The sequence below is a fragment of the Pleurodeles waltl genome, chromosome 5 (genome assembly GCF_031143425.1).
Source record: "Pleurodeles waltl isolate 20211129_DDA chromosome 5, aPleWal1.hap1.20221129, whole genome shotgun sequence".
Lineage (NCBI taxonomy): Eukaryota > Metazoa > Chordata > Amphibia > Caudata > Salamandridae > Pleurodeles > Pleurodeles waltl.
The window spans coordinates 435,189,841-435,216,538 of record NC_090444.1 but is presented as its reverse complement, the minus strand read 5'-3'; the positions used below and the strand labels follow the sequence as shown (position 1 = coordinate 435,216,538).

The following is a 26,698-nucleotide window of genomic DNA, read 5'->3' as shown; positions in this document are numbered from 1 at the left end:
GACATGGCCAAGGTAAGAAAGGCTGAAAGACGACCACCACTGAACAAGACACACAAGCTGAAACGTCAAGACTGGGCCAATAAATATCTCAAGACTGATTTTTCTAAGGTTTTATGGACTGATGAAATGAGAGTGAGTCTTGATGGGCCAGATGGATGGGCCCGTGGCTGGATTGGTAAAGGGCAGAGAGCTCCAGTCCGACTCAGACGCCAGCAAGGTGGAGGTGGAGTACTGGTTTGGGCTGGTATCATCAAAGATGAGCTTGTGGGGCCTTTTCGGGTTGAGGATGGAGTCAAGCTCAACTCCCAGTCCTACTGCCAGTTCCTGGAAGACACCTTCTTCAAGCAGTGGTACAGGAAGAAGTCTGCATCCTTCAAGAAAAACATGATTTTCATGCAGGACAATGCTCCATCACACGAGTCCAAGTACTCCACAGCATGGCTGGCAAGAAAAGGTATAAAAGAAGGAAATCTAATGACATGGCCTCCTTGTTCACCTGATCTGAACCCCATTGAGAACCTGTGGTCCATCATCAAATGTGAGATTTACAAGGAGGGAAAACAGTACACCTCTCTGAACAGTGTCTGGGAGGCTGTGGTTGCTGCTGCACGCAATGTTGATGGTGAACAGATCAAAACACTGACAGAATCCATGGATGGCAGGCTTTTGAGTGTCCTTGCAAAGAAAGGTGGCTATATTGGTCACTGATTTGTTTTTGTTTTGTTTTTGAATGTCAGAAATGTATATTTGTGAATGTTGAGATGTTATATTGGTTTCACTGGTAATAATAAATAATTGAAATGGGTATATATTTTTTTTTGTTAAGTTGCCTAATAATTATGCACAGTAATAGTCACCAGCACACACAGATATCCCCCTAACATAGCTAAAACTAAAAACAAACTAAAAACTACTTCCAAAAATATTCAGCTTTGATATTAATGAGTTTTTTGGGTTCATTGAGAACATGGTTGTTGTTCAATAATAAAATTAATCCTCAAAAATACAACTTGCCTAATAATTCTGCACTCCCTGTATATATATATATATAAAAATATATATACACACACAGCTCTCTACACGAGATCAGGGCTATTCGCAAATTATTTGCGCACCTAGACAAAAAAAAAAACTCAAAAACTACTGAGCGGATTTACACCAAATAACAAAAAAATTGCTTTGTGGAACAGGAGCTACCTTTCTGCCAAACTTGGTGTAATTCTGACCAGTGGTTCTGGCTATAGTCACGTCTAAAATCTCCATGGGAATTAACATAGGAAACACACTTTTTTAGACCCCCCATTTTTCTCAACACCCCTTTGACAGATCACACCGAAACTTTCCATGCACAACAAGACCCTAGGGGACACTTATTTAGGGGACAAATTCACGAAGATTAGTCCAACAATGCCAAAGATATAGCCAAGTCAAAAAACACTTTTCCTATGGAAACTTGGTCCTAACTATAACTACTTACTGGCGACTGCCAGTAGGTAATGTTATATATATATATATATATATATATATATACACACACACACACACACACACACACATATATATATATATATATACACATATACATGGGCGGGTGGTTTTTGTGCTGAAAACGAATTGAATGGAGCCTAAATAAATGCATTTCTGAAATACGAGATCCCGGAGTGCGGTGGTTCCTGAAGAAATCTAAGGAATGTTATGTTGACATATATACATATATATATTTATATATACAATTTGGAAAAAGGTAAAAAGTAACGCTTACCTTAGGGGAGGACGAAAGGTCCTTCCCTGTGGAAACAATAATGTGTTCACTTGTTGCTGCTTCAGTCTTTGGCAAGAGCACTGGTGGAGCAGGAGCCTTCCGCTTCATTTTCTTCTCACTCTCCGAGTCTTGCACAGAACACACCTGACTATTAAAAGCAGTAGCCGGCTTTGGTTCATAAAATGGATTAGACCTAATTAAAAACAACGAAAGGGGATTCAGTTGAAAATATTTTATTTGCGTTCTTACAAACTGAGATTTCAGTGTTTTTATGCATGAAATTCACAAGCAATTTGGGCAAAAAGTACCCCTAGCAAAAAGTAACCAATGAAACAGCTGCGAGTTCCCTAACACATTCCATTCCTTTGCCAAAGATGTAACTGTTCAGAGGCAAACTGGTCTTTTACAACATATGACAGAACTGCGTTGTAGGGTGCTACTGTGTAGTGTCTAACTCTGTGGTTCGAGTGCTCGAGCGATTGCCAGATCACGGAACCAAGTCTGTTCTACGGGGAATACCTACCCAACCCTTTCCTGCTGCTACACGCCATTTTAAGAAAGGTCAGAACAACCCATGTTGTCTTGTACTAACCACGGGATAGGAAGCAATGACCATTTGTAGATGCTACTGAGGATCAGATTGACTAATATAGGCGAATACCCAAGAAGAATAGGAACATACACATGTATCAATATAGAATAACATAACATCCATAAAAATGGGGCACTACAGGTACAAAGGGAAATCAGCCTTTAACAATGTATTACATGAGTTGCATCATTTAAAATGTTGCGTAGATCTCATGGACACTTGGTTTCATAGTGCTGCACTAAGAGGGGAGATGAGGGAGTCTATAATTTGCCACACCGTGAAGACTAAGTTGAGCATTTTAGTGAAGGAGACTTCAGAGCTTCAAATAATGGGGACTGAGAAAAAGCAAACTTAACGCCCAAAAGATAAACTACCCACTTTGTGCTTTTAGGCTAAGCACTGACAGAATGACTATACTTCTGCCACTCTTGCTCAGAGTTGGCATTTAAAAAAATTATTTTCCTGCACCTCCAGAAACTGGGTTTATTACAATTTTATATACCTTTCTTATCTTTCTAATAATGTTTTACTTTCTGGGAAGAAACGTCCATAAGTGGAATTCTTGAGCTCTATGTATGTCTCTGTGGCCAAACATTTTGGAGCAAAGCCTGTATGTTCAGCTTCGCAATTCTCAATGCCCTACTGATATATGATTGACGCCCTCTTCATCTACAACTTAGATTTGGTGGTGCCTACTTCGCTGGAGCTGCAGTCCATGCAGAGACGACTATAAACGTGGACAGGAAATGACAACTCCAACTAGCTTTGTTGTAATGGACAAGTCTATGGGGCATCAGTAAAAGAATTAGAGAAAGATGCCCCTTACAAATCCATGTCCTAAACATAAACTGAATGAGCCTAACAAAAAGCATGATACACAATACACAAAAGTGCAAACTAACTATGAAACAGGCTGCATGGTTCCCAATGGCACCAAACTCTGTAAAACTGATCCAGTGGAATTTGAAAGTGCCCTACCAGCGTTGATACTAAAGGCACCAAAACGAATAAGTGAATTATGCACGTACTTGATTTTAAAAGATTTACAATCTGGCATCATCAACATGTATCTGGCATCATCAACATGTTACAGAATGATTGGTTTAAAATATGAATAGCATTTGCAACTATAATCTGTGCAGCATTTGCAATGCAATTGATTGTAGTGTGTTGGGCTATCATATAAAGGGAGAGTGAGAAAAGGGGTCACAAGGACAGGCACAACTGGTGTATGGATATGTTACTAAGCCTAGCAAGCTTGCAGCTCTTTTCTTACCAATCTCTTTCACTATGGGGTTAGAGTCTTTTTTGGGGGTTCGTTTTTATAGGTCTTTGCTAATGTGTGAGAACTGTACACTTAATGGTTGAGAGGAAAGAAATTAGAATTAACAGCAACTTGATAAGGCCACCATTTTAATTTTTAATGGAGACAGTAAAAGCATCTCTGCAAACATCTACATATGGGAGGCAGCATTAAAAAGAGGTGAAATTATGACACCTGAAAGAATGACAAGTAGCTCAGTGATGTAGAAGACTGCCTAAGTTCAAAGGGTGTCTGTCCACTCAATGAAATGCAGGATATTAAAAATGCTTGAGGCAGGCTTATTATTAGCAATGCTAAACAGCCCTCTACGCCGGCATCACACTCAAACTCAAACGCAAACTACAGAGAATCCAGAACACAGCCGCACGCCTCATCCTGGATCTCCCACGCCATGAACACTTCTCACCACACCTTAGAGCCCTTCACTGGCTCCCCATCGACAAGAGGATCACCTTCAAAATCCTCATCCACGCGCACAAAGCCCTCCACAACGAAGGCCCAACCTACCTTAACCATAGAGTGAACTTCCACACTCCCATCCGCCACCTCCGATCTGCCGACCTCGCACTTGCCGCAGTCCCCCGCATCAAACGCACCACCGCCGAAGGCAGATCCTTCTCCTACCTCGCCCCCAAGACCTGGAACTCCCTCCCCACCAACCTCCGCAAGACCCAGGACCTCCTGCTCTTCAGAAAAAAACTGAAGACATGGCTGTTCGAACAGTAACCTCTCTCCCCCCCACCCCCCCAGCGCCATGAGACCCTAGCGGGTGAGTAGCGCGCTTTATAAATATTGTTGACTGATTGAAACAGGAATGTAAAAATCAAAGCAAGTGTCCGAATCCTTTGTTCGAAAACTGCTTTTGCCATGTACAATAATAGGCCAATTGACCAGTGAGGTTCTTAACCGCTAGTACAGACACCACATCTTCAGCTGTTACAACCTATTTTGATTGCACAACATCCAAAATACTAACTATAAAAAGAAACAGAAACAAATACAACAATCAGTAAGTAGTAAAGAAGACACAAGAACAACTGTCACTTCAAGTGAACAAAGTATATTCCTCTTTTGAACCATAAATTTATTCAATTCATTCACAGCTAAATCGTTAGTTGATGAACGTAGAAATTGAATTGTGTGTGTGTATGTGAATATATATTTATTTATTTTTTCACCGAAAAAAAAAAACAAAGTTTACAGGGACGTTATAGTTAGGATATAGAATTTAAAAAAAACATAGAAATTCACTTAAAAAACAACAGTTACAGGGATGTTATAGTTAGGCTCACATTTTAAACGTACAAAACCAAATAAACTCACCTGCTAGAGTTAGCTCAATTTAATATAACTCATGCCCTAAAGTAATTATAACTCATGCTCCTGCCCATTCAAAATTTAAATATAACCGAGACCTGGCCCACCCGGTGGGCTTCAATGAAACAAGGGCAGGAGCCTGTGCTTGTATTTCTTTTTTTTTTTTTTTACAGATACCTACAGAAAAAAAAGAAAAAAAAAGCCCTGGGGGCTCCCTAAGTGACCATATCACCAGAGCTAAGGGGTCAGGGTGACTCCATCCTGGCCCCTTTTCTTTCTTTTTTTTGGTATTTTTTAAAAACTTTTTTTATATTTTTTTTGTGGGACTCGGCTACAGCCGAGCCCCAAGATGGCTGCCAACACTTGCTTGTTGAAGTCTTGGCAGCCAATCAGATATCAGCAAGGGGACAGTTGAATTTGCGGAGGATCCACATCCCTAGATATCTATATTTTTAAAACTAATTTCTCCAAAACTGCTAAAGGGATTTACACCAAATCAAAAATAATGTGTTTTCTGGACCAAGATCTAATTTTATGACAAATATGGGGTAATTCAGTTTAGCAGTTCGAGCTGAAGTTGCGTTAAAAAATCCCATTGACGTAAAATGGGGGAAAAGTGTTCTCGGCCCCCGCTTGACGGATCACCCTGAATCTTTCAACAAGATAACAGAACCCACAAAAGTATACGTTTTGAAAATGTCATGAAGATTCGTCAAGCGGTGCCAAAGTTATTGGCAAAACAAAAACCGCTCTGACTATGGAAAAATGGTGAGAGAGAGAGAGGTGCACACATATATATATATATATATATATATATATATATATATATATATATCTACCTATAAATTAGCGGCTGAATTTTGGCTAAATTGTCAGGAACATTTTGACTGGCAGCTATGGTAATCTACTGAAATGTCACAACATAAATATATTGCTGGCTGTGTATGCACCCATGGAATGGTTGCTTAGCTTTTTCTTGCTGTTGAGTTTAGGGAAATGTGTATAACCGCATGTCAGGCAGACGGTGTAGTGAAATGCTCAGATAAAGTCTGTGCAACGCTGTCCGCAGCTAATTTAAAACAGAAACGAGAAAGTAGAATCCACTGAACCGTGCAGACATGAGAAACATAAAATCATTAAATGGATTTACTTAGTACCTATACTTAAAGAACTGCACTGAGGTAGAAAACAACGGGCAACTGCTCCCTGAACACAAACTTGAGGTTGGAGCCAACCAATCATTTATGTGAGGTTGAAGCCAGCCAATCATCTATGTGCGGTTGAAGCCAGCCAATCATATCCTTAATTGCAGGCGACACAATGGTGCACAGTCCTTTGCTGGACACCCCACTCTCCCGTGAACACGCTGGGGTACACATGTTTGGACGGGATACACAAGACAAGATAAGCCTGTTGATGAAAGCTTTGTTTGCAGAATGGCTCTACAGCGCCTGGGGGGCAAAAACAACAAGCCTAACAACGTAGTTGACATGTCTCGCAGAGGCTGGCTTCATGAGAAAGAAAGGATCTGACCTCGGCTCCGCGATCCGAATGCATGGCCCGCTGATGGAAGGCACTCTCAAGGTGTCCTCACTCCAGTGCTCATCAAACACTAACGCAAAGAGGGAAGTCAAAGACAACGAGGGAAGTCAAAATAACTGCGCACACAGAATGGATGGACATGCGACACTGAGAGGGGAAAAAATGAAACCTGATTACATTCCGCCCGAAAGAGGGGACTCGGCTGCACCTGTCAATCGCTGTAATTTATCTGTCAGTTTCCCTGAGCTGTCTTCAAGCACTGCAGGAGTTCAAAGGGACGGGTAAATAAAGATGAAAGGATACCGAGCAGAGAACAACAAGCCAAGCGTCAGGTACAATGTTTTGCGCACATGACACCTTTCTCCTGCCCAACAGGTCCAGCGTGCATAGTCGTCAAGACAACGTACGCAGAGGAACACCTGGCAAGGACTTTAAAGGACTTTAGGTTTAATTTTCGGACTCAACATATTTTGTGCATTCTAACAACTAGGATGCAATATTTCGAATGCAACATCATTGCTGGTGCACACAAACTACGGCATTTGTAAACACACCTCATCACAAGCGGCGGTATGCCACCCAAAGCAAGAACTGGAGGTGGGGCGGGATTCCGCCACTGGCCATTCTTAGGGGTCTAGTTTCTCCGGTCCTAAAAAGCCAGTGTCTGCAAACGGTGGTCCAGCCTGGAGACAGTCAGGGGCCGGATGCCCTCGGCCCCAGCTGCGGTTCACCAAAAGCACATGGGCAAACTGCTGCAGCGATAGGAGCAGGGGCTGAGGGCTTTCTGGCCCCTGCCAAACCCATGCAGCATCACAGGAGGGAGCACACCCCAGGCAGGCCGCGGACCCTACTCCCCGCCTTCCTGGCGCCTAGTCTGAATTTGGTTAGTTTACATTAGCCCCTGGTCTATGCTATAAATAATTTCGACATCAAATAGTTTTTTTTATATTCAAACACGAAGACGAGGTTGAACAATATTGAAAATACAAAGTACAATTTCCCACATAGTCCCTGAAAACTTCAGTGTAAATTACAATTTTTCAGAAACTTGTTCTTTCTTGACTAATTAAAAAATGTACACAAAGGAGGAAATGAAGTAAAATGTTTTTTTTGCCAGCTCTGGAAAAAGAAGCCCTTACTCCAAATCACTGATTCACCATTTGACCATTGTATGATCCTGGGTAAAGCATACTCTCTTTTTGCCTCCGTTCCCTTATCTGCCACGTTTTGGAGCACTCAGCTCCAGCATTCAACACTGTCTGTCCAAAATGGCAAGCATGAAAGCATCGGAGGCAATTCAGTGTACGTTAATACTCGTGCAAAGGCCGCCCCCGTAGGGGGCATGAAGGGCCGCCTTTGCCCGGAAGGGACCGGTCAAACCGGTTTGTGGGCGCACACCAAAAGGTCTGAGGCGCCTCACCCCTCTCCCCCCAATCCCCCAAGGTCAAGGGGGGAGGGAATCGAGAAATAAACAAAACGGGCCAATGGGTGAGTTTGATATGGTTCAAACTCTCCAATGGCACGACCAGCAGACACGGCATTAGGGGCTCGGGGGTGCCCATTTATACCGCGCGGGTCACAGCAGTCGTCTGTTCGTGACCAGGAGGACGCGCGACGTAGCCCGTCAGGTATTATAGTAGTCAGGTCATAGATTCACGATGAATCACAAGAAGGAATATGCAGGGAGCAATACAGATACAACATACAAATCAGCCTGGTTGGTAGATCCAGGATCCAGAAGTGTTCCTCGTGAAATGGTCATGCGGACTGACTTTAGGACTATTAGTGAAGGAGACTAATTATCAGGAGCATTTTTACTTCTTTTCTGAATGAGGTGTTAAAGGGGTCTGTCCTAGTTTCAGATGACAGTACATTCCATATTCTTGGGGCTAGAACGGAGAATGAGCGGTGGTATTCTTTCTGTTAAACATCTGTGGTTTTAGTAACAAGGAGTTAGCACTTCTCAAGGAACGACCTCCACCCGATAGTTTGAGCTTTTTGGCAGGGAAGACAGGTGTGTTGTGGTGCAGGGCTTTATTTGTCCTTCAAGCTATTTTCAACTGGATTCTTCTTTCAAATGGGAGACATTTTAGAGGGTTTAGGTCTGGTGTAATGTGGTCGAATCATCTGGATCATGTGAAATAGGTGGAAAAGTCTACTCCCGTCCACAGACAGCAGCATTTCTATTTGCTGCTCCCTGCATGCTGGAGCAATGTCGCCCGTGCTGGAGGCAGGGAGCTGGCAGGTACTACAAAAGCATTAAGGCTCCCCCTCAGCATCCAACACCGCACACTGGGTACCCTGGGTGGTGCCAGGGCACCCAGCAAAAAGTGTCTGGGTCCCAGGGTCGAAATCAGCCGGGGGAGCGGGTGCTGTGGGGCTCCCCTTTGGACTAATTGATCGAGTCCTGGAGTATAGGGTTCCCACTGCCAAAATCAGCCATAGGGAGGGCTGGGCCACCCCCTCCTCTTTTACTAATTGGCTTGGGCCCCGTTGCTTAAAACTGCCCTCATCCTCCTCCCCCTTGCACTAATTGGCCAGGCCCTGGGGGATGGAGTCCCTGATGGCAAAATTGGACTGGGAAGGGGGGAAGCACAGACCCTCCCCCTTGCACTAATTGGTCTGGTTCCAGGGGTTGAGGTCCACGGGGCCAAAACTGGCCCAAGGAGGGGGTGCACAGCCCCCCCTTCGCATAATTGGCTGCCCCAGGGATGGTGTCCCCAGGGATGAAATCACCCTGGGGAGGGGGGCTGTGCCCTCGCCATGCACTGCTACTTACCCCACATATCACATCTGCAATGAAATCTTCTCTGACAATTCATAACATAACTGCAACATTTGAAAAAAAAAAAAAAGAGTGATGACAAAACTGTGCATGGCAGGGGTGCGAGTTATACTTACCTTAGGGCTCAAGTTATAGTTTCTTGAGATATATAACTAGAACTGTTGAATTTCTATGGTTTTGTGTGAGTAAAATTTGAACCTAACTAAAACGTCCCTGTAATCAGTTTTTTTCTATGAATATATATGTGTGTGTGTATATATATATATATATACACACACACCTATACATTCACTAAAAAATCAAAGGTTACAGGAACGTTATAGTTAAGTTCTGAATTTACTCGTACAAAACCACAGAAATACAGCACTTATAGTTAGAGTTCTTTTAAGAAACTAAAACTCACACCCTAAGGTAACTATAACTCGTGCCTTTTTATTTAAATAGTAATTTTCATAGCTATATGTGAATCTAACAACTGCTGCGCACAGCCATCAGTAGTGGGCAGTGGCGGCTGGCAACAGGGCACAGGCCCTTGAGGCCACCCCCTATAAGGACTCAACCTTGCACAACCTTCTCTTGTGCACAGTAGGGCTTGCCCGCAAGGACTGGCCTGCAGCCAGTCCCTGCAGCCAATCCCCCCAAACCACCCAACCCAATGCTGTTCACAGCTCTTTGCGCATGCACTGAGAAAGTTGGCCGCAGCCTTTCTGGGTGTGTGAATAGGTGTGAGAGGCTGTATCTGAGGGTAAGAATGGGTGTTTAAGTGTCTGTCTGGGTGTCAGAGTGTGTGCATCAGTCTTTTAGTGGGTGTGTCAGTATGTGCGCAGGTCTGTCAGTGGGTGCATCATGGTGTCTGACAGTTTGAGTGGGTGAGTAACTGAGTGGGTGTGTGAGGGTCTGACTGGGTCTGTGAGAGTGCATGAGAGATTGAGTGGGTCTGTGAGTGGGAGAATTGATTAAAAAAGAGAGAAAGTAAGAGGGACAGAGATAGTGTTTTTAGTCTTTGATGTCTGATATACTTTGAATAAGTTATTTGTCTCCAATTTAAAAATAAAAGAGTATATTTTTTAAATATAATAATTTGTTCTTTATTTTAAAATGAGTCAACCTGGATTGGAACCCCGAAAGCTCAGTGTGAAAGTCACAGACCTTTGTACTGAGCTATGTGTTTTTTTTTATTTTTTAATATTATTATTTTTTTAAGCCCTTTATGGGTTTTCTGGGACCGCAAAGGAGCTCTCACGGGATCCCATGTGGTCCCTACCTATTTTTTAAAATTATTTATTGTTCTTTATTTATTTATTTTTAAACAAAAAGCCCTTTACGGGCTGTCTGGCACCGTGAGGGAAGCATTAAGGCTTCCTTCACGGTGCCAATGCTTCAGCAAGCAGGGAGCTGCTTTGATAGCAGCTCCCTGTTTGTTGAAGCATTTATTCTCTGTCGTGCAAGGGACAGAGATGACATTTCGGATTTTGACAGCAGGACCTGCTTTACAGGTCCTGCAGTCAAAACCCAAAGTGTTAGCTGCAGCCTGGCTGCAGCTGCAGCTGCAGCCACAGAAAACAGCTATGTCCCAGGGATTGGCATCCTAGGACAAAGCAGGACCCTTGGGGTGGTGGCGGTCCCCACAGCCATCAGTAGCTCCTAGAGAGGGGGCCGAGCAGCCCCACTCCAACATGGACAGAGCCCCGGGGGTTGGTGGTCCTAGGGTTGGGACACCCTTTCTTTCTTTAAACATTTTCCCAGGGGGTGGGGGTCCCGAGCCCCAGCATACAAAAAAAAATATATATAAAAGCTCCGGAGAGGTGGTGGTTCCTGGAGCTGTGGGGGACCTATACAAAAACAGGCACGGGAACCCGCACTTTTTTTTTGCCACAAATTAGCGAATATCGCAAACTTGCAGCAATAAAATAATTAGAAAAATATTTTTTTGCTTGGGTGGGGGGAGACTAGTGCGAAGGGGTCAGGGTGTCCCTACCCTAGACCCTTTTCATTTTTAGATTTTTATGGGTTTTCTGCTCAAACTGAGTTCCAAGATGGCTGTCAACAATTCTTGGTTTGAAGTGTTGGCAGCCAATCAGACCTGTGCATTAATCTGCACAAGCAGTTCTTTGTTCGCAAATACTTTACACCCAGAGATATACAAATTTAAATTTCCCTACATTTCTCAAAAACTACACCAACCTGGGAAATGCATGTTTTTTTAGCCCCTTTTTCTCAGCCCACGTCTGACGGATCTCCCCAAAACTTTCCTTGCACACCAAGAATCACCAGGTCACTTTCTCTGGAAAATTTTGTGAAGATTCGCCTATCGGTACCAAAGATATAGACAAGTCAAAAAATACTTTTTTCTATGGAAACATGGTCCTAACTATAACTACCTAGTGGCGACACCCACTAGGTAATACACACACATATATATATATATATATATATATATATATATACACACACAAACAAACACAGGGACACACACATATATATAAATATATATACACACACATATGTATACACAAATATACATATACACACACACATATATATATATATATATATATATATTAAATGAAAAAATAAAGATTAAAGCTTAGTTATAGTTAGGAAAACCTATTTTCCCTACAGAAACCAAGTTTAAACTACATAAACTTCAAAAATTCTAACGTTATAGCTATCACTTTCATTTACAATTTATCCACCATTTTCAAATTATTATAAGTAGAGGACTTTGTTACACACATTTTTCAGCTAGCTAACCAGACAACACTAACTATAACTCGCCACTATATACCATGCACTGCATTGTGATAAATAATGTAATTTGAGAAGTTATAAGTATGGTTATGAATGCTATAATTTCATATGCTAAACGTGTGCATTATGCAAGGGTATAAACAGTGCATGGAAAAGGCATGCGTTATAGTTAATGTAGTGTGGTGAGTGAAGTGACAAAACTGTGTCCGGAGGCGTGCGACTTAGTCATCTGAAGGTGGTGCATAATTTATAAACTGAATTATAGCATTACAATTGTTAATGTTTGTGTATTTTAAGTTGGAAAGAATACATAAGGAATTTCTAACTATAAATTATACTTCTCTGTTTTTTCATTGCTGGTTAACACTTTTTATTTTTTAATAAATAAAAAGTGTTTCAAAATTGTAGTGTGGAGTGTCATTGATTGGAATGTCATAAGGTGGAGTGTAATACAGTACAATGCAGGAGAGTGTCAGAGTCTAATTTCGTAGGGGGGAGTTTTGTAGAGTGAAAGAGTGGAGTAGAGAGGAGAGGAGTGGTGTGGCGTGAAGTAAAGTGTTATACAGTGGAGTGGTGTGTCATACTACGGAGTGGAGTATCATAGAATGGAGTGTTGTATGGTGTAGTGGCGAGTCAAACAGTAGAGCTGAGTGTTCTACAGTGGAGCGTTGTCAACTGGAGTGTCACGAAATGGAGTGTGGTGAAGAGTAATAGAGTAGAGTGTCGTAGAGCAGTGGTTCCCAACCTTTTGACTTCTGTGGACCCCCACGTTATGATTACTGAAACCCGGGGACCCCCATTGAATCATTATTGCAGTCCGGGGACCCCCCCACTAAGTCATTACTGTAAGCTGGGGACCTAATCTGTTAACATTCTTCAATTTTCTAAGCAGTTGTGGACCCCTTGAGGAGGCTTCGACCAAAGGTTGGGAAACACTGTTGTAGAGTGTAGCAGAGTGTTGTAGAGTGTACTGGCATAGTGTGGAATTCAGTGGAGTAGAGTGACGTATAGTTCATTGTTGTCGAACGCAGTGTTGTGCAGTACAGTGATGTCTGCTCTTCGTGCTTGTAAAACGAGAACAGAATTTTCACAAAACCCTCCTTGAACATATGCTTTCAGAAGAATTGTAATACAAGAAATTAAAGATTATCTAAAATGATTTTAACAAAGCAGCATGGAATTGTGCAATAAGTTCATCCAGCTATATTTTTGCATGTCTAGTTTAATGTAGCACCTTGCAGGTTGGCAAAGTTACAGAGTGTGGTAAAAGGCCTTTTCCATTCAAGCTCCCACAGGAATGATTGCTCACCACTATAGAAAAAAAAGCAGAACTAAATTATATCAAATGGTGAAACTAGAGCTTTACCCACAAACGGGAATGTTTGGGATATGATGTAAATTTGTTCAGTAGTTTTTGAGATATTTGTTTTACAAAATGGTTTTGGATAGGCTTTGAAGGGTTAATCATAAAGGGTCTTCTGTGTATCTTGAGGGTATATCCCTCAGATATTTGTGTACCCTCCAATTCTCCAAGAATAATACATTTGAAAAAATAAAATGTCACTGGAAGAGAGAGCATTTTTCCATTTGTCCAATGTGAGATCTCTCAATCCTTGGAAGATCTGACATTCTAGACAATCTTATTGACTGGCAAAAACGAAACATTTCTCCAGCAGTTATAACAGGATGCTGGCACTGATATCTCCAGTCTGCAAAAAAGTGAGAGAGGGATTTACAAACCTTTACCCTATGGGGTTGTCACCATGGGAAGTTTGGCGCCTGCCCCCAGCACCTATACAACACACTGCTAGCAAACGCCAAGAGCATGCAGCTTTTCCTGGGTGTTACTAGACAACAGAAACAGAAAGTTATGGTGATCATACCATCATATGAAACATTGCAAGAGGATATTTATCACAGGAGCTTACGGTGTTAAAATGAAGCCCTGATGAAGTTCAAATAGAACTAAACACAATGGCTACAGAGAAACATGTTTGGAAATTCTTACATCAATAATGGTTAATTTATCAAAAGAAAACATGTCAATATTTGTTCCTCGTTCATTATAGCCGAGTACATAAATATGATGTAAAATATTCCCAGAGTGCTGGACCACATTATTCAGAGTGTTTGAAGAAAAGTATTTTTCTCATAAGGGGGATGCGTGATGACTGATTTCACCAGTCCGAAAGCAAATAAACCTAGATTATAGATTTTGGCATAGTGATAAAAGTGGCTTGTTCTTGTAGGGCCTCGGCCATTTATTGCAAATCATTCACCTGTGTTATCGTACTGCCCCCTGATATACCTCCATTAAAAAATTGTTTACCTGTAAGAATACGTGCCTTGATAAGAAAAGTAGGCATCTCTGGGACACAATTCTTGTACAGAATATGAATCGGGATTAAGTGCCTTTTCGCACCTGTTCCATAACCTATCAATAACTCTGACTATCATTGATTTATGAGCATTGCAACAAATCTAAGTAGCACAGCACAATAATAACATCTGAGTCATTTGAAAGTACAATGACTCGACTAGAACCATTTCGAACAGCCCACTCAACATGATGCACAACACAAAGGTCAGCTTCCTCAGATATGATAAGTTCTTGAACAATATAGCCTGTACCTTTTGAATATATCTCTGCAGGCACCAACTCCTCATTGACAATCATTCCACTTCCAATAATTGGAAATTCAGTGTTCACTGATGCATCAGCAATGTTTTGACGAGTTATCATCTCCAAGTTCATCTTGTTCGGTGTAGATGACCAGAATTTATCAACTTGCACAGGTATAGGTATAATTTTTGATGCTGGCCAGGTCAAGTTTTCCTCTTGAGACATTCATCTGATTCGCTCACATTTTTTGGCAGATAGTTCAAGATAAGTGTCAAAGACAATGTGCAGTTCTTGCAAGGTGCATACTGACTTTGATATCTGTAGAACAGTCTGAACAACCTCTCGGAAGTTTTGCAAGGATGAAATCGTGACCATTTGCAATTGTGACATATAATCCACAACAGCAGCAGTTTTCAATGAGGACGCATTATCAAACTGAAATTCTTCTGGTGAAAGTTTTTTTTTCATGCTATTGTACTAGTTTGTGCTTCACTGGCTTGGTTGCAGCATCTCCATCAAATAATGCATTTGTTGGAAGAAGATCATGCAACAGAATGTCCTTTATAAATTCACCCCTTCCTTTTGCTACATCTCTCTCTATGTGCTTGTGAAAGTAGTTTTTTTGTAACATGTTTTGTAGTGGCTGGTGGGATTAAATGCTTACCATAGCAATTAAAACACAGAAGTTTAGTGATTATGTTAAACAGCTCTTTCTCTTCCAATACAAATCTCTTCTGATTCAGTTCTGCGTATAGTTTCGATCCATGTTCAACGACATCTAACAGACGTGTCTTTATATCGTTATCCACATATTGTTTGGCCACGTAGTTGTGTAGTCGCACAGGTTCAGTCACTTCAAACAGGTTTCCTTGCAGCTGCATGAAATGAAGAAGGCTGTCAACATGTTTATTAAAAAGCTTTCTTTCCCAGAAGTTTGTGGTGAGGAACAGTTTCACGAAGGTCCATTAATTTTCAATTTGTCATCTCTCTGAAAACATTGCAAATAGAAAGTTTTCATTGTAAACTAGCTGCCATAGAGCAACATTTACACTTTTATGTGTCTGACCAACAATTACCTTAAAGTTTTTCTGTGATCTCTGGATCGTCAGTTCCAGTTTTATATCTGGAGCCACAACATTGAAACTTCCCTCTCTGTCTTTCACCACAAAATGTCGTTGGATGAATTTTCTGTAGAGGTGTGTTTTTCCACCTCTAGCTTCTTCACTCTTTCCACATACCAGGACCCATATCTCAGGTAGTTTATGCAACCAAATTCGTGAAACACAGTAATCAGTGACTTCACAGCCTTCACCTGCAGCTCCGAATCACTTTCCCGATCAGCATGTACTAAGATTTTCTCAAGAACTATCATGTGTAAAACATTTCCCCAGTACTTGCAAAGTTCTGATTTTTCTTCACATTCTTTGACAAACTCTACAAACTTGATTTTCAGGTTTTCTGATTTTGAACTAAGTGTAATGAACATTGCCTGGCTTTGCATGATGTCTTTTGAATGAAGTCCACCCTATGCCTTGTTCACTTCTGAGATAAGCAATGCAAAACCTATTCTGTCATTCCTGTTTCAGAAAACATTCCAAAGCAATGTTTCTATAGCCTCAGATATGATGGGCATACCTTGTACCAAATGAACATACCGAGTTTCGCTAAATCCTGACCGGACAGTTTTGCTTCCAAAAATTTCAACCTCAATTAAAGCATTGTGTATGCCACATCCACTGAGAAATTCCTGCGCACCGCAACACAACTTTTGACATGTGGAAAACTCCCATCATTAGATTATCATCAAATTCTACTAGACTGCTCATAAAAATGTCAGTTACAATACGGAAAACACCTTAATCACAGAAAATTGGCAGGATAGGATAGTCTTCAAGCTGAGCATGCACATTTTGGATTTTCTTTAGAGGTGTGTATACTGTTGGGTAGTTTGTGACTGGAGATGGTATTACTGGTGAAAACCCAACCTTCTTCAGTGGGATGGTACCCTGGGAGATCAGAGCATGAATTCCAACCCACTGGCATTTCTTAATCCTACAGTCTACACTGAATACGTGATATAATAAATTAATTCAAATCAGATTTGTGGACCTCAGCATCAGGTAGAAGATCCATGTCCTCAGCCATTTTGAAACTTTCTGGTAGACAGGGACGTGTTGATGGCTTGTAGTGAGTTTGCACATGCTGGCAAAGCATTTGAGTTATACGTTTGCAGCATTGTTTGTTTATGCCTACAGCTGACACAGCTTGTTCTCCAGCAGCTACTTAATTGGTTCAGTCTTGAAAAAGCACCATGGCAGTATCATGTGTGCTGGATGTTCCAGACAAAGAAGAGCTGTCTTGAAAATCAAAATTATCAACAGCAACAACTGTAAATCCTTTCCAGGTAAGGTGACTTGGAAGTGGTGTGCTGTCGGATTCACAAGATTCCACAGCATGAGCTCCGAACAGTTCCTGCTCCGTACTATGTCATTATAACTTGTTGATGCACCAATCCTATTCACTGAAGTGAATTCATAGATTGCCTGGGCAGTCATTATGTGTAGCTAAGTTTTCTTTTTGCTGTGGTGTAATTCATAAAACATGATTTGGAAAAGACAGTACATCTGCACAGACTAAGCTTGTCTGTTCATGGGATTGTCTTCCACTTCTTAGCTTATATCTTCAACACCATCATCAATGTTGTCGCCTTCTGTTTCAAACTCCGGAACTTCAGTTTGTAACAGTTTTGCTTTGCTGATATTAAACAATGATATAAAAAATGTTGAGACAACATCAGGCATTCCTATTGACTCCCATGATTTGCAGAACTCTGGGGCATCACAAAATTTGTCATTAAGTATAAAATCAAAATCTTTCAGGACGGTTCTTAAAATGGTTCCTGTTTATTTTACTGCATCCTGTGATCCTATTTTGGCACTTCGGGAGTCAAATCAGCTGAGAACAGCATAAGTGGGTCATTCTTTCTGTAAGACTGACAAAAACAAATTCTGTCATTGTACATTCTCACCAGAAAAATCTTAATTTCATTATTATGGATCAATGCAGTTTTATCAATGTTGACCATTATTTCGCTGATTTCACTGAGTGTGAAACATTAGCCAGCACTCAACAATGGTTTTAAAAATTAACTTGCTTTTTCAAAGAGTGCAAACTTAACTGAAGTTTGGTGCTACGTTGCTGCTGGGACCTCAAAGTAAATTCATATTTTCAAATGTATGCATGCATGCAGTTTGGTGGACATACAAATCTGCTGGAAATACATTCACCTCACTGTTTAGATCAGCTACTCGGCTGAAAACTTAATCTTGGAAGAAATTAACTCCAGATAAAAACATGTTTTTTCCTTTGAGATTCACATATTCTGTACTTTGTTCTTTCGTCAATCCCTTTGTTCTGGCTAAACGACAGATAACACACTGAAGATCCTCTGCTTTCTGATCAGTTGTTAGAGGTTGGCAAGAAGTAGCCATCGATCTTCTATGTGAATGGGCATTGGGTTTGGTTGTTTTAGCTTTTTCCAAAGACTCAGATTCTTGTTATGATTCACTGGTTTCTGCTATTTTTTGACAATTATTTTTCTAGGGCTTTTTTTCCATTGTATGCGATTTGAAGCACTTGTTGTTACAATGATAAAATACTTGATCCTCTTAACCCATCAGTTTCAAACTTTTGTGAACGTCGCCTTGCTGTATTTCTGCAGCACCTCGAACTCTGTTTTGTCTAGCCGCAGTTGATGTTAGCTTTTCTTTCAGATTAGTTTGAGACATGACACATTTTTCTTTTATGAAGGAGTCCTCAGATTTTGGAGTTAGCAACACTCTGCCAGGAGGTAAAGATCCTTTGCTACCACTCTGCTATGCTCATGTTAACAAATTTGAATCAATGGAAAACCTGAAACAAAAGCAATATTTAACTCAATTACCAATATGATGGCAAAAATACACCACTATAGAGCCGCCACTTTGGAAAATGGCCAAAGGGTTGCTCTGAGGAGGTATTTTGTGTCTCTATAAGACTACTTGACACCATTCAAAAGGATCTACCCCCTTGTGATACCACGTTAACTCCTTCCCCATAGTCTTTCCATAGGTACAGCAAGATTAGGGAGGTATGAGGTTACATTCTGCTCCTGTATAAGTATTTGGTTTCTCGACAGTTTAGAAACGGGTAAGGAATTCGAATCTGGAAGTAACATGTTTAGGGTATCCCTTCAAAATTGTGATTTATTTACCAGATTTGTTAATGGTTTGTGTCAGGAATTCTGGTGTCACATCACTGAAAAGTTACCAACACACCACAGGAGGTGGTAACTCATTCCTTTGGAACTGCTTTCCCTTTGTGAATACTAAAAAAAAAATAAAGTGTGACAGAAGTTAGAAGCTCATTGGACCACTGCTAAACTTCAGGCTTTTTTTTTTTTTTTAAATCACAGCGAGTCCCAGTTTGCAAACTACCTCATTATTATTCATGCAGTAGGTCGAATTGCTATCCATTCAACATGGGAGTTTTGTCAAATGACCTATTAGTACATAAATCAGTATGCAAAATCAGAACTGATTCACAAAAAGTCAAGGCGCAATTTGCAACCCATGTTTACGAATCAATTCGTACAATTGCTGGCTGGGTGCTGGCAGGTTCTGGCATAATTTTGCAATTGCTCCTGATGAAGCCTCCAAGAGGCGAGTTGTGTCCATTAGGATACACCAGGGGTCAGATAGTCTGCACCAACATGAGAAAAACCGGTAATCTCATCCTCAGTAGAATTTTTCTGGTGGACTGTAAACTTGGCTACGTCACTGCTCAATTTGTTTGTTTGCAAGACAGGATTGATGTGTCCCTTGGCAAGGCTGCAGGGGAAAAGAATCTCAATGGTGTTTATGTGGCCCTGCAGCTCTGGGCACATTGTGGCAGTGTTCCTTACAAGTGTAACAGCATTTATATCTTATCTTACACCAGGGAGCACCAAACTGGAGACAGGCCATCCACAGTGAGCATTAGGGGTAGTAAAGCTGCAGAAGAAAGAGGGGCTCATATGTCTAAGAGATAGGTCCAGGACAGGGAGGAGTGTGACACAGAGAAGGGTACACAAGAGTGTACATGCTGTATATGTTTGCAGCAACCCAGAAGTACATTACGATCTGAGCCACATGAGAGGGATCTACGAAGGAGGTTGGAGAGAGCTTGCCACCAGCAACGTTAACTGCAGGACTTCTCTAAAGCATTCCTGTGGTCCTTTGCAGTGGACCAAACTCTAGAAAGTTAGATCTTCATACAGAAAGCATGCTTTGCGCTTTGGTGTAATTCCGGGTGCCCAAGTGGGAACGGGGCACCTAGCTTAGGCCCTGGGAGATGGGGATGGGTGGGGGTGGGTATTGTACGCCCCCTTCCACTTTTAATGAACTCAGACATAGGGGATGAGGTTTCTCAGGACAGTGTTGGCTCACCCCCCCCTCCCTATTAGACAAAACTAAATAACTGCCTGCAAGGTGGGAACCCAAGGGTCAGCAACTTAGAGGGGGGGGGGTGCAACATCCCACCCCCTAATATTACAAAACAATATTCAAAAGAATAGGCACCCAGGAAGTAACTATAACTATAACTCGCACCTTTGCAATAGACTGCTAATTACCTCTAATATTACATCACACAACATGTTCAGTGACATCATTGATAACATCAATGCAACATCTGAAATGAGAACACTGATGGCAACACTGGGGGTGCAAGTTACATGTACTTTAGGGCCGACTTATAATTACTTGAGCTAACTGTAACTGGTGAATTTCAGTAGTTTTGTTAGTTTAAAACACTACGTTAAAAGAGACATCAATTTCACCGAACTATAAAGTCCCTTTAACCTTTGTTTTATACCTAATGAACAAGTTACTTACATTCAGAAATACCTTATCTGAAAGAGACAATGGATTCTAAATATAAGTTTGGCGGAACAAGGACCTCCAAACCTGTGGTGGCGGTTGGACCGCCGCACTCCTGGTGGTCCGACTGCCAGATTACAATCCTGGCAGTCGGACCGGCGCCACGCCAGGATCATGGATCCCACGGTGGGTTCCCTGCCATGAAAAGGCTGATGGAAAGGCAGTGATGGTCAGTGCAGGCCCCCGCACAGCACCCTTGGAATCCTCTGCTGCAGTCTCCTCCCCACGGGGCTGGAGGGCCGACGGTCAGCCCACCAGTCTCGTAATGAGGCCCTATGTCTAGCTGCAGATTCCATACCTTAGAATTAGCCACAGAAGTCTGAATTTTCTGAGCAGTACCCCTGCACGCCCTACTGGTTCTCCACCGACGGCTCTGGCCTCAGCACAAGTTGGACCCCTAGGATCCAATCTTTGATCCGGATCAAAGCCAATTATGCCACATCAACCTTCCCCAGCGCCTGTCCAGATGTCGACTATCATGGAGCCACTCCCCAGTCCTCATCCTTGAATCTGACATTGAGCCGGAAGGGTGTCGATCGACACCGCCTAAAGCGGCGACTGGAACCATGCCTTCCAGGAAGGCGCCTGAGACCCATTCATATGGGCTAGGTGTTGGGGAGGATTGGGAGGGGTTGCAGGACCCTGAAGAATACCAGCCTTTTGATACCAATATGGACTGGCTGCGGTGGAGGGAGCGTCATTCGTCATGGTAGTGTGGATGCCGGCTGAGATCCCTGACCTTCATTTACCCTAGGTGGCAGTCAAGCCAGAGGTGCTGCAACCTACAGTATTCCCCTCCGAACTGCTACTCCCTTTTAGTGAGGCCCTCACGGACACCCTACTTGGGACCTGGTCCAAACCCAGCACAAGGGCGCCTGTGAATAAGACTATTGCTTGCCAACACCGCCACACTCCAGGGGACACAAACTTCCTCACCCAATACCCTACCCCACAGAGCTTGGTTGTCCAAGCTTCTACATCTCATGTAAATTCTGGACCATTCCGTATCGCACCCCCTACAGAGGGAATCCAGGAGGCTGGGCACCGTAGGGAAGATGAGGTTTTCTTCCACTGCACTGCAGGTCTTTTGGGCCACTAATCCCACGCACTGTAGAATACGTTCATGCAGGTGCTGCCTTCGGTCCAGGAGAAGGCCCAGGCCACACTGTCCCAGGCTTATGTCGACTGGATAGACGCAGCAAAGTTCACAATAAGATGTGGACTGGATACCACCAATTCACTGGGAAAAGCAGTTTCATCAACAGTTGCCTTACGACGCCACGCCTGTTCGAGGACAACTGGCTTTTCTGGAGCTGTTCAATTATCTCTGACAGACTTTCCCTCTAATGGCTTCAGTCTATTCTGAAACAAGACGGATTCAACTGTGGAACGCCTTAAGGACAGTTGGGCTACGGCCAGTTCCTGGGGGTTTTCCATGACCTCTCCTCATCCGCAATCTGCCTTTCACTCCTTTCAAGGCCCCGGAAGTATCTTCCAACTGCGCCATTACACTATCAGCCACTGCACATGCTCCCCAGCTTCTGTGTGGGACCAGTCCATCCCCGCCAGCCTCCAGACTCTACTAATCTGCCCTATTACCACCATGGGCACCCAGGTGGTGGCAGGATTCGCCATCACCTGCCCCACAGGTGGTCCATAACATCGGACAGGTGTCCTTTGGGTCTGCCATGCCACCCACTTGAGACCGGCTGAGGGAGGATCACCTATACCTTCTTTGCCTGGAAATCACAGCTCTCTTGGTCAAGGAAGCCATAGAGAGGGTGCCGACATCATCAGTTGGTCGTGGTAGCTATTCCCGCTACCTTCTGGTGCCGAAAAAGGACAGCGGTCTTTCTCCTATCTTAGACCTATACCCTCCCAATCACATGGATAAGTTCAAAATGCTCAACCTGGCTCAAGTCCCTCCCTCGACCCAGGAGACTAGACTTGCAGGAAGCATACTTTCACATCTCTGTCCTGCCTGCCCACAGGTGTTACCTATGGTTCACAGTAGGCTGTGAGCACTTTCAGCTCATCGTGCTTCCCTTTGGCCTTACCAGCGCCCCTTGGGTGTTCACCAAGGTGATGCAATGGTTGCAGCCCATCTGCAGAGATCAGGGGTGGCAGTGACTGCACCCCCAAGGCAGACCTCCTGCACTGGCTAGGGTTCATTATAAATGTGCCAAAGTTACACATGACTCCCTCTCAGATGCTCCCTTTCATCAGTTCTGGACACACTGCAAGTTTGGGCTTTTCCTCCTGAATGGCAGTCAAGGATATTCAGGCTATGAGGCTGCTGGTCCTCAAGGACTCCAGCATCTTACTTGTGTCATGTACGCTGGCATATGCAGACTCTATAGTGGGACCTGAATTTTCAGCAGGTGTAGCATCAGGGGAATCTCTCTGACATGGTCCAGATCTCAGAAGTAGCTGCAAAAGGTCTGCAGTGGTGGCTAACAAACCAGGATTAGGCCAGTGGCAGACCCCCCTCCCTTCCCCACCCAGATCTCACTATGGTGGCAGATGCATTGCATCTGAGATGGGGGAGACCATCTGGGAGAGGTGGAGATCAGAGGACTTGAGTCTCTGGGGAATCCAGACTCTACATCAACCAGTTGGAGCTCCAGACGCCTCTCTACCCGCCACCAGGGGAAGGCTAGTGCAGTTGTTTACGGACAACACTACCGCCAAATGGTACTGCAACAATCACAGCAGGATGGGGTCGCAGTTAAGAGTGTCTGCCTCTCTGGATGTGGCTTTAACATCAGGGCATTCCCTTGGTGGCTCAACACCTGGCGGACTCTCTGAACACCAAAGTGGACAAACTCAGCTTAAGATGCTTAGCCGATCACGCATGGCGTCTGCAACCGTAAGTGGTGCAAGGTCTCTTTCAGCAGTGGAGAGAGCCTTGGTTAGATCTGTTTGCCACTGACGAGAGCGCTCAATGGGAACATTTCGGCACACTGGAGTTTCCAAGGTGGCTCTCGCTTGCAGATGCTGTTTGTCTCGAGTAGAGTTCAGGCCTCCTATATGCTTTTCCACCCATACCACTCCAGCCCAGAATTCTCAAGATGATCTGGAACAACCAGGCCCAAGTCATTCTTGTGGCCCCAGACTGGACAGTTTGGTATTCTGAACTGTTGAGCATAGCCATCAATCCTCCAATCAGGCTGCTCCTTTGGGAGGATCTTCTGTTGCAGCAGCAGGAGAGGGTTCTCCATCCTAACCGGTTAACTCTTTGTCTTCTTGCGTAGAGATTGAGCGACAGCAGTTGACAGCTTTTGTCCTTCCTCTCGAAGTGTGTGATGTCATCTTGGCAGCCAGGCGTCCTTCTTCTAAGACGGTATACGTCTGCCGCTGGCAATAAATTATAGCATGGTGTTCAAATAAGCAAATTGATCTCCTTTCTGGCACCTCTTTCACAAAATCTTTTCTTTCTCTCTCTCGCCCAGCAGGGCTCGGCTCTGGGATATCGCTCTATGCTTTTTTTGAGGTTGCCTTATCAGCCATCCCTCTTCAAATCCCTTGTTGTAAATATGTTCTTGAAAGGTCTTCAGCATATGTTCCTTCCTTCACCCTTTATAAAGCCTCAATGGGACCTGAATCTTGTCTTAACATTTCTCATGTGCACTTCCTTCGAGCCACTTCATAATTGCCCTCTCAGGCTACTTACCATCAGGAACATCAGGACAGCCTTCCTCGTGGCCATAACATATGCCTGGAGGGTGAGTGAGCTTCAATCCCTGTCATCTAAGCCTCCTTACAGCACTATCTATCCTGACAAACTGGTGCATTGCACAAGAACCTCCTTTCTCCTGAAAGTGGTCACTGCTTTTCACGTAGGCCAATCCATCACCCTACCTACTTTTTAAACTCCTTCCAAAGAAGAGGAGTGACTCCGCCATCTGGACCCAGAAACAGCATTGTTGTTCTACCTTGCCACACACAAGAGATCCGGTGGACAACCAACTCTTCATGGGGTATCTCGGAGCGAAGAAATGTTGGGCCCTGCAAAAACGGCACATCACCAGATGGATCGTGCTCTGTATCAAAAATTGCTATGCATTTGCCAAGAAGCAACCACCTGAGGGAATGAGAGCTCATTTCACCAGAACTAAGGCTGTGATCACTGCGCTAGCACACAGAGTTCTGGTCCGAGACAGCTACCAGGCAGCAACGTGGGCCTTCACTGCACAAGTTCACAAAGTACTACTGCCTAAACAGTCAGGTCTGTATGGATGGGCACTTTCCTTGTTCAGGTCTGCAGGACTTTGTCTGAAAAACGTCTGCAGATCCACTTCCGGGGATATTGCTGCTTGGGATTTATTCTAAGGTAAGGAATCTGCGGCTAGAGGTCTCTCCCAGATGAACAAGTTACTTACCTTATTTGGTAGAGACTATCTAGCTACAGATTCCTTACCCACCCACCCATCCTTCCTGGTCTGCAAACAATTTTTTTAGGGGCGCGGCTTTCACCTGACAGGACCCTAGTTTTCCACACTAGTGGTCAGTGTTCTTCATGACTCCATGCTCATGGCAGGGAAAGTCGCAAAAAGAAGCTGACGTTAGTGTGGAAAAACCTCAAAATATATTGACAAAAAGTTACTCAAAAAATGACGAGGGGTAGCTCTGCTCCATATCTGTGTCTGAAAGAAAAGAAGCAACGTAAGGGAGCCTGTGTTTAGCACCTATATAGGCATCGCAACCATTATTTCTGGTATGGACTATGTCACAAGAAGCTGAGTGATGCCACCTAATGGCTCACAGGTGTACTGGTCCTGAAAAAATTCCAGATCCAGTCTGACGCCTGGGGGTAATTCTAAGGTAAGGAATCTGAGGTTACAAGAGTCAGAACACCAAAATATTAAAGAGGGACCTATTTGCTTTACCCAGGGGTCAGCACACCAACATATACAAAGCAGATCTATTGTCAAAAAGTCAGCAATAACTATTATCAAATGTATACTTTATAAATGTACACACTGCAATGTTTAACAAACGTGATTGTCATGTGCCCTCGCCATCCACTAATAATTACCTCACATATTACATCACTCATGATATCACTGATAACATCACTGCAGCATTTGAAATGACATCACTGATGACAACACTGATAACACCGTGCATAGCAGGGGCATGAAATAACTGTAACTTGTGAATTTCAATTGTTTTGTTTGTTTAAAAAAGTATGTTTAACTGACATTTTCACCTAACTATAACATCCCTTTAACGTGTGTGTGTGTGTGTGTGTCTGTGTCTGTTTCTCTCTCTCTCTCTCTTTTTTCCCCCCCAGACAGGACCTGTCCAATGTGCAGATTGTGGTTGACTCAAGCAACAATCATATATCTATACACTTCTGTCCACATAGAATGAAAATAGGTGCACACTCGCCTGGTTTGTCTAACTGATTTTGTTACCAACAGCAGTACAAAGTTTATACTAAGTTTCTGGGTGGTTTCTATATGGATGAGGAATTGGATGAGGAACTGAGAAATTGGCTGTGCGCTTCCAAATATTTGCCAAAGCAATTTGATATTGTTCTTGATGGTGTACTTTTGGGTTCCCCTTTAAGTTCTTTCCGCTTATGAATTATTATGTGCTCACCTTTTTATTTTGACTTGTAGTTTGCACTTTACTTAAGATTGAAATTTACTGTGTTGATATTGATGTGCATTCCTCTTTTACAGTCCAAACATACTGTTTTAATGTTTCTTCCAGGATGTATTTCCAGACCATGAAGATCTATATGGACCAATTATAAGATTTACAATATCATCACATGGCTGGAACTGTGTATTTTCCCATTGGAGCTGAAACTATTTCAGTTATTGTTACTGGTACATTAATGAAGTATTAATACATGGGTTGGGTTAACATTTTGAATAAACATTTGCAAAGTATTAATATTTTGAAAATACTGATGGTGTGAATGTTCAGGCATGTTATTCCTAAGTGCAGATTCCACATCTTAATAGTTCTCTAATTTTCACTATATTCAGTTTATGAAAGCCTATGTGAGACAACGTTGATTATGTTGTTCAC

The 26,698-nt window shown here is 42.9% G+C and overlaps 1 protein-coding gene across 6 annotated transcripts in view; it reads right to left on the bottom strand.

Annotated features, from left to right (window-relative positions):
• EHBP1 (EH domain binding protein 1) overlaps nucleotides 1-26,698 on the bottom strand; it is a 1,526,717-nt gene that overhangs the window by 832,831 nt on the left and 667,188 nt on the right. For all 6 annotated transcript variants that reach the window (XM_069234213.1, XM_069234209.1, XM_069234211.1 and 3 more), the window contains one exon: nucleotides 1,763-1,955. In XM_069234213.1, the coding sequence (XP_069090314.1) occupies nucleotides 1,763-1,955 (193 nt within the window). The remainder of the gene's footprint in view (nucleotides 1-1,762; nucleotides 1,956-26,698) is intronic.